General features: G+C 41.3%; 1 protein-coding gene across 1 annotated transcript in view; it reads right to left on the reverse strand.

Annotated features, from left to right (window-relative positions):
* Positions 1-8,342, reverse strand: part of PINX1 (PIN2 (TERF1) interacting telomerase inhibitor 1) — a 64,080-nt gene extending 55,738 nt beyond the window's left edge. The window contains exons 1-4 of the mRNA XM_026080622.1: positions 8,275-8,342; positions 3,443-3,552; positions 1,376-1,468; positions 554-632 (exon numbers count right to left, since the gene is read on the reverse strand). Coding sequence (XP_025936407.1) covers positions 554-632; positions 1,376-1,468; positions 3,443-3,552; positions 8,275-8,293 — 301 coding nt within the window. The 5' untranslated portion in view covers positions 8,294-8,342. The remainder of the gene's footprint in view (positions 1-553; positions 633-1,375; positions 1,469-3,442; positions 3,553-8,274) is intronic.
* Positions 8,343-8,681: the final 339 nt, after the last annotated feature.

Raw genomic sequence — 8,681 nt, forward strand, 5'->3', positions numbered from 1 at the left:
AAAACAGAAATGTGTAACCCTGAGTCAAAAGCTAAAAAGCAGTTCTTTGAGGGCAGGAAAAGTAGGCATTTAAGAAACCGCCAGGGCATGCAAGCCAGATGTGACAGTTCCTTAGCTGAAGGAAGGCAAATGTGTTGCAATGGTGGATGTTTTTGTTGTGAGCTTTCATACTCGCTCTGGCTGCTTTTCAAAGAAACAAGTGCTGTTGTAGCACAGCCCAGCAAAAGGTCCCCTATGTTGCAGTCTTGGGTAAAACGCACAAGTTCAAAATTTTATGTTTGCTTTCTCAATAAAAAGCCTTTAACAGGAGCCTGACCCGGAGCAAAAACAATACGCTAAGATTTACACATCCAGTCAAACTTTAGCGTGATCATGGATGACGTCCTTCTGCTCCCACTGATTTTCAGGGAGAGGGGGAAGAAGGGGAGCTGTCAGCCTCAGCAAGGATACTATTAGCAGCCCAAAGGATTAGGTCCCAGCTAGCCTTTTAAGACAGAAAGAAGGGAAACCCTGCCAAGCTTTCAGCATCTGACTGAGCAAAGCATGAACCTACCTGTTTCACCCTGTCCATGGCAATCATTCAGTTCAGCCAGAAGCTGGTTGAAGTCATCCTGATGAGCAATCCAGTTGTCCTGTAAATATCACCCACRTGAATACAAGGCAAGAGCTTTCAGTCCTAACAGAAATTTTGCTAAAAAGTGTATTAGGATTCTGCACTCTGAGAAGTAACTTAAGTGCAGGTACTCAGCCCTTCTTGGTGGAAGCGACCCTCTGAAACTACACATCTGGCAACACTAACAGCAGCTCGCTACAGTCACTCCAAAGCGCAGAACTGATAGGGGTTGTGTTCGCATGTCTTCAAACAATACKGAGCTGCTGTTGGCTCTGCGTGCCCTAGTCTGGGCAAGATGTTTTCAACAGTAGGCAGGAAACATTAACATGATTTTCCGGCAACAGTGTTACTTGAGATGTTGACTCAGAGTCCAGCACCTTTAGGACCAAATTCTGCTTTCGCTATATACCTGAGCTCTGCTCAGGAAGGTGACTGTTCCAGAAAGAAAGGCAGAAGGCATAAAGCTAAGCTAGGCAGCCTTTATAGAAGAGACACAGAGGAAGCAAGTATTTCAGCRGTTTGCTAGGAAGCAACTGTTCTCTGAACAGCCTCCTGTACTCACTGTAACCTTCCCAAATAGCCACYTTCTCCCAAAACACCCAACAGAGCATAACTAAACTGAAGGTCAAGAGTTTCGGCAGAGATGTTCACAGGTGTATGCTGCCACCAASGGTGACAGCAGATTTCACTGAAGTCCCATTACAAAGACTGTGCTTTAGCTGAAACAGGAGCCGCATTTTCTTACCTGAGTCTAGTGCTCACCTCGTAATTGATGGTTGCTCCTAACCCCAGCGTGTTGTTTTTCACATGAACCTTGATATGTTCTGTATTCCCTTGTTCCTGAGCCCCGAGACCCTAAGGAGGATTTAAGGGCAAAAGCGTAAGGATTCTTCTGCAGKGACTAAGCAACTAGAGCTTTTGTACTGTAAGACAATTTGTAATGAAATACAGCAATAAACCACAAGTTACTATTTATTTGCTTGCCTGCAACTTAATTCATTTGCAGGCATTAGCACACACGAGATATTAAGTATTTTTAATTTACTACTAAAGCCTCCAGCAAAATATCATAAACACTAAAATAGCAACAACATTATGTAGTTGGGGGATTAATCAGGAAGCCACCTGACATTCCCAGGCAACTCCAAAGTGTTTACTATTTTAAAACAAAATACTACACAAAATGAACATGTCTCACCAAAAATACAGTCGCCATYGGGAAGGCAGCTGTGTAACAACATACAGCTATAAGGCACAGGGTAGCTCATACTGCAGAATGAAGTTATGTTGGGGTGCGGGGCAGATCAGAACGCTTCTAACAGAACCTTAAAAACATCTTCTATAGCACTCACACCCACAACTTAGTAAAGAAATGGTGGCAAACAAATGTTGGTTCTGTCTATTCTAAAAACCCTAAGCATTCGCATCTCAGAAGCAATCTTTGGGCCCAGTATTATCTTTTTTATCTGTATGATTGGGGTGGGGGGGAAAGACAAAGCATTTGTCTGAGTTCATAATGAAATGGGGATATAAAACCTTCTGGTACAGCTGCAGCCGTTGGAAAGGAAGATCCTGCAGCCTAAGCTAAGAAAATTATTGTGAGGAGGATGAGGGGAGATGATAGACACAAAGCAACACAGGGCCTTCCTTCCACACCCTGACAGCGTTYGTAACGGCAAAAGCATTATTTACGCTGAGATGAGCTGGCTGCCTAAAATATAAACAGAACATTGAACAGTATTTCTTCTACTCTGGGTTACACATCTGTTTTCATCTTACACACAAAACAAACTTGCATGCACCTTTACATAGCAAGAGAGTTCTCAGTCATATACTGTAACAGTTTGGTCTAAAGCCTAGTGAAACCAATGCCGGTTCCTTGATTTCAGTAGCCTTTGAATCGGGTACCACTGGTTGTTTTTGAAATWAAAGGCAGGCAGAAGATTTATATGTACTAAATATAAGCCAGTTTTCTGAGGCAACAGTAGGCTACAATGAGAAATCCAAGAGCAGGCTTATTTTTGTCACTGTGAGTTTTAATGTATTCACAGAGTAGAAAATAGTCCTAATTTTATTCCTTTTAAAAGGGGCAGGGAGAAGAGTTGAAGGAGAAGAGTTAAAGATATATTGTGGATTTTCTTTGTGCGTTTCATTAGTGACACAAGACCTGAAAACACGCTGACACGCAAGCCCAACTCCCAGCTTTGCTGAGACACCTTTGGGAAAGCTAAACTGCTTTTAAGGGAGAGCTGAGATGTCTGCATTGACCTAGAGAGTTATTCTTAGCGCCAAAGCCAGTCACTTCACCCCCTCACCCCACAGGTATAGGCTGGAAGTAGAAAGAAAAAAGCTCACATACTACATTTCAGCCATTCAGGGAACGCATCAGAAGTAACCTTTAAAAAACAGGTGAAAGATTAAAGCAGATCCTGGGGTTGGTTGCTTTAAACAATACAAAAGGCCAGGGAGAGAACTGAGGGGATAAAGGCAACTTAAAGTCTTCTCTAATACTCACCTGATTTTATGTCCCCCCCTCCTGCTTTTACTGGGGGACATTATCTCGTTTGGGGGGAGTGGGGAATGGAAAGCAACAAGTTAGTGAGCATCTGTGTAAAAAAAAACTATACAAAATTAACATTGCTCAAGTTTTCTCTGCGTTCTCAGCAGACTTCAAGAATAAATCATATGAAAAGAATATGGCTGTTTAAACACTGGGACCAGGAGCCACCTGCAAGTCTTCCACCCAGATCTCTCCTCTTCTCAGCGTTTTTAGTTCAGAAACAATTTAGAGACGATCTTTCAGCTAGACAATTCTCCTTTAAGTCATACCTTTCCTTTGGACCAGCCCATCTTTTCCAGCATCTTCTGGCCAAATTTAGATTCATCTTTACTCCAAGCACTGTTTCGTGGATCCACAGACCATTTCTGCCTTCTACGGGCTACAGCAGGAAGGAAAAGTTAGGCTCCATTTATACYGTGCTTACAGTGTGCTTATTATTTATTCCTAATCAATTCAAGAGAAGTCCTTCATTCCAAAAAACAGAACCTATGCCAGACCAAACATGTTTTGCGGTGTTATTTTTACCAAACTATATATTGCAAAAAAGTCCAGTGAAAATTATTATTAATGTGAATAATGCCACAGGAAAATAGCTAAGGAACTTGTCATCCCTGGGGATGKGCTGCACTTTAGCAAAGGCTTTAAGGATTGTCATTTAAAAGTACAGGCCTAAGTTCCATTTGAACTTTATTTTACATTTGGCTTCAACAGGTAATCTATAGGAGAAGAGATGTCAAAGCTGGCTTTCCTAGGTCTGACAAGTGTCTACTGTCCATCCTTCCTCTTATCCAGAATACAGGAGATCTAGTATCTGCCTTCATAACGAAAAGCCAAACCCAAAATAAGACCTAACCACAGATATGGAATGACAGAACAGAAATCTATTGAATTTCAGATTTTGGATTTGCCACAAAATGGCTTATTCAGAAACCCTGCAAAAGTCAATGGAAATTATTGCAGGTGTCAGAGATCCTCAGGATCTGGGCTCTTCTGTCCTAAATATACTACTGAATAACTGCAAAGCCCCATGCCCATATACATATGTTTGCCTTTATCACTACRAATAGCTTCACTGAAATCAAGGAAGAAAAGTTAATAGAGTTAACCAGCCACATTAAGTGTGCACCTAAACATATGCAGGAAGAGAACTTAAATAAAACAAGATGAAAAGAATGGGAGACAGGAAGATTACAAACTTCATTAACAAGATGGGAAATAGAGGATCAATATGACCGATTAACTCAAGGACATAAAAAGTCAGTAGGAACCCATGCCCATCGAGATGTTTTCAYAATAATCAGGAAGTCATCTTTCCCTAAAATGCAGTACTTACAACCTGGGCTAGAGGGAGAGAATATTATAGGAATGTTCAATTTATTTTTAGCCTCATCTCGGTTATTTCTTAAATAAAAACCAAAACTACTAGAAAGCATGATTTTTTTTTTTAACAGTCTTCTGAAGCTTTGAAGCTCCAAATAGGCTCAGCAGGGCAGTCCCTTAAAAAGTAAGAGTCTGATAAAGAGTTTCATAAAACATCAAACAGTCYACAAAAAAGATTTTACAATATAAGTGACTCAGTGCTGTGATAGAAATCCATACAGCGCTYATTTGGTCCACTTCTCTATAGGCAAATGATTGACCTGTTTCCATCAGGCAGCCTTCAGAGAAACAAACATCCACTACAAACCCTGTGCTGGTAACACAAGGTGGTAAAGTGCTACTGGGGACTGTGATTTTTATATGGGCCCAAGCAAATTAGGATTCCCAACTGCTCCACTGCGAACAAAACCTCTGGCTAGGTGGTTCACTTCACTCATTTATTGTGGTGTTTGAGACAGTCAGCTAGGAACTTGGGGCAATCAGCTTCACATGCTTTATCATCTTCCCTCACCCAAGATACAGATGATTTCTAGGGACTCAAGTTTCAGAGGGTTCATAGGGGCAATGAATTAAAAAGATATCAATCAAGCTGAGCACCAAAAGTTAAGGACTACCGAAACTGGGAAAATCTTGGTCATTGCTTCCTTTAGTAGCTGAGTGTGAAGCAGACAACATTAAGGTTAATAAAAAGAACCAATTTAATAGAGAAGGTCATGCTCCCCAGCTGAGCAGCAGCCTTCCTTTTCAATTGTATTTCTTAATTAGTCCCTTCGTTTAAAATCTCTCAATCAGCAACAGCTCTCCTTCACTGAGTCACTAAAACCAACTTGGTCAAATTTTTTTTTTAATCTATCTATAACACCATACTCAGTACACTCATCTGCTATGTTGCTCTCTGTAACTAGCTCCCCGGGTGGTGARGTTGCAAATCCCAAGAAATTAAAGTCAATGCAATTCACACATTTGYAAAGTACAGTGTGTATCTAAGGATTTGTCTGTGCAGTAGAGGTAATCCATGTCAACTGAATGTGTGAATTTAAATTAAGTTCCAAACTGCATTGTTTGATGTAGTTCAACTAATCCACTTTAAAAGTTAATTTTGATTAATTCTCCTGCATATCTCTCCGTAGACAAGCCCCAAGACGTTTTACTCCCAGGAGAACCCTGGTAACAAAACACAAGGAGACTTAATGCAGAGATTTCTCAAGCTTGAAATTTTAAGAGACCTTCCTCTTCCCAGCACTTTTAATCTGTGCACTTCAAACCTTGTAACTACTGTAAGGGGATTAATCCTCACATTTCTGTCATGTTAACAGAGTCTGATTTTCAAATGTCATAAGCTCGTTGCAGGAAACTAAAGAAAGTTGCTTATATCTATCAAAAGTATTTAAGAAAAATCAGGAACAATCTCATGCCACATACAGCAATCATAAAATCATCAACCCTCTTCAAACAAATGATAAAAAAGGTATTTAGCCTACAATTTGTCAGAGATGTTTGCTCACAGAGGTCTTTTAAAAATCTACTCTCTTCCAGCCAAAAAGTTCGGCTCTGAAGTTAACACCAATGTTCCGGGCTGCTCTTAAAAAACGATGCTAGAGATATTAATGAAACTCTGGGCAAATAGCACCATCCAGTGGAGAAAAGTGTTGTTTCTTTAGATAATTCTGTTTCTCTCTTAACCCAGAGGCCCCACTATTTGGAAAAGATCAATTACTAAACTGTTTTGCCCAGACAAATATGGGCACCAGACACGGAATTAAACTATAATTTTCTGAAAGTAAGCTAGGAGGTACTCAAGAGCTCTGGCTCACCCAGTTCAGTCCCCCAAATGACCAAATTCTATGTTTTCATTCACAAATCCGTCTGACCCAGTACCCCCTCTTCTAATTTTGGCCGTCTCTATAGCATCTGAGATCATGGGTTCCCATCCAAATTAGAGTTGTGGGCCTACATATGGTGATAACAAGGACAATAATAAATAGGTTGACTTTGTCTTCAATGACCAGGAAAAGAAAAAGATACAGTCCACAGACAGGAATTTTTTTTTTATTCCAAGCTATTAAACCCATCAATATAGTTTTTTTCCCCCCAAAATGAGCACCACTAAGACAGACAGTTAATTATTGAAGTTTATTAAAAACTCTGACTTAAAAATAAATGAAAAATAAAAACTAACCTTTTGCCCATTTCTGCTACTGATAAGCTTTTAAAATTCAAAGTACATAAGCACACAGTGATTGGTTTTACCCTTTCTCAATTTAGCTGTTATTTTAGGTTCCTGGAATGCATATGCTTTCACAAATGTAGTAAAACCAATTACTGTCCCCCCCCCCCCCAAACTCTCTTTTGGGATGAGCATCTGAACTTGATCCAGAGTTACAAACAAAAATACAAGTGTATAACACAGCCTTACTGCATTTGCAAGTGATGAACAAAAACCTACAGTTCTTACAAAGTTGGTTCTCAGTAATTAGATTTGTTTTTAAGACAATTGATTCCTAAAGGGTGGGTTTTTTTTTTTTCACTATATCCAGGAAGCATTAACATAGCATTACAACATTGAAACTTGCAGCGTCAAATTAAAAAAAAAGAACTTCTCAAAAATGGTACCAACAAAGTTTACATCTGAAATAATCAGAAAGCTACATACGAAAAAGCAATTTTATTTTCAACAAATCAGAGCTATATTTCCCAATGGAAACTGAAAACCAGATTTTCTATTTAGCCATTATTACTTGTGTCCATCTTTCCTACAGTTATGGAAACAAATTTATTAGACTTTCTGTTCTGATTTTCAGAGTGTCTTGATGACAGTTCATCTTACCAATACCAGCTAAGAACATTAACAACAACCACACACAAGTATCCCAGACCCRTTACAGAAAAACCTACACGAAGGCAGTATTCTATAATTATTATTAGAAAAATTTGTGTCATTTTTGCACTCTCTGTTAATAAGATGAAATACTGCGTGTGTGTAGCTGAGAGATTTATACACAGTTTTGCATTTACTAAAGAAAGCTACTTTACAGAAACGCTTCTTGAGTTTGAAAGACAAGGCAGCAAAAACTTTTTGTTTMTAAAAAAAAAAAAAAAAAATCATTCCCACTTCGGGCCAATGCCAAGAGAGTTCCGTGTCCTGAATAGATGAATTTCACCCAAAGAAGAGTTATCAACCGGGATATTACAGAATCACAGAAGGGTTGAGGTTGGAAAGGACCTCCGGAGATCGTCTAGTCCAACCCCCCTGCTCAAGCAGGGTCACCTAGAGCACGTTGTGCAGGATCGCATCCAGGCGGGTTTTGATTTATTTTTGTTTATATTTGATTTATTTGKTTTTTTTTTTATATTTGATTTATTTTTATTTATATTCACCCTAGGGCTTTAATCAGTTGTTAGATATAGGGAGCCCAAGCCTTCAAGCATCTCAGAGGTAAGAGCAAAAGCCCTTTTTGATTCCAGTGTCAGGAGGAAAAAAAAAATTACTCAGGGGGCTCGTAACAGCACAGAAAACCTTCGCAAACGCTTCATTCAGCAACACCCTCGTGCGAAAAGCTTACAAGAAACGGTTTAGCCTGAAGCACAAGCCTTCCCAGCGAGGACAGTGGTAGCGCCCTGCCCACCGGGTTAACGGCTCCTTCCCCCCCTTTCCCGCCATCACCCCCCGCTGCAGGCGCTATCACCCCCCTCCCCCGGGGAGCCCCGGGAAGCCACTCACGCTCCGCCAGCATCGCCATCTTGGGGGCCTCCCTCCCTCGCGGGCCGCCGAGGCGCCCGCTCGCCGCATCGGAGGCCGGCGGGGGCCTTCGGTGCTCTCGGGCTCAGACAAAGGCGGCCGAGGCGCGGCCCGCTTGAAAAGCTACAAAACAGCCGAGCGTAGCCTCAGTCGTGGGGAAAGAGAGGGTGTAAACCTATCTTCCGACTGGTAAACCTTAAAAAAAATACGTAGTTTGTCGAATATCGGCTATTCCCGCGCATATCGCCGTGGATATTAGACAGGCGTTTCTGTGGGCAGCTGAAGCGCTCGCGCGTGGGGGGGGGGGGCGGTAACGCGGCCGGTGAGGGGGAGCGGTATGTCGCCGGCCCCCACGCAGGTTCCGGGCCGCCCGGCGGCCTCTGTCCGGC

This window comes from Apteryx rowi, unplaced genomic scaffold, assembly GCF_003343035.1.
Source record: "Apteryx rowi isolate R43461 unplaced genomic scaffold, aptRow1 scaffold_528, whole genome shotgun sequence".
In the NCBI taxonomy this organism is placed as follows: Eukaryota; Metazoa; Chordata; class Aves; order Apterygiformes; family Apterygidae; genus Apteryx; species Apteryx rowi.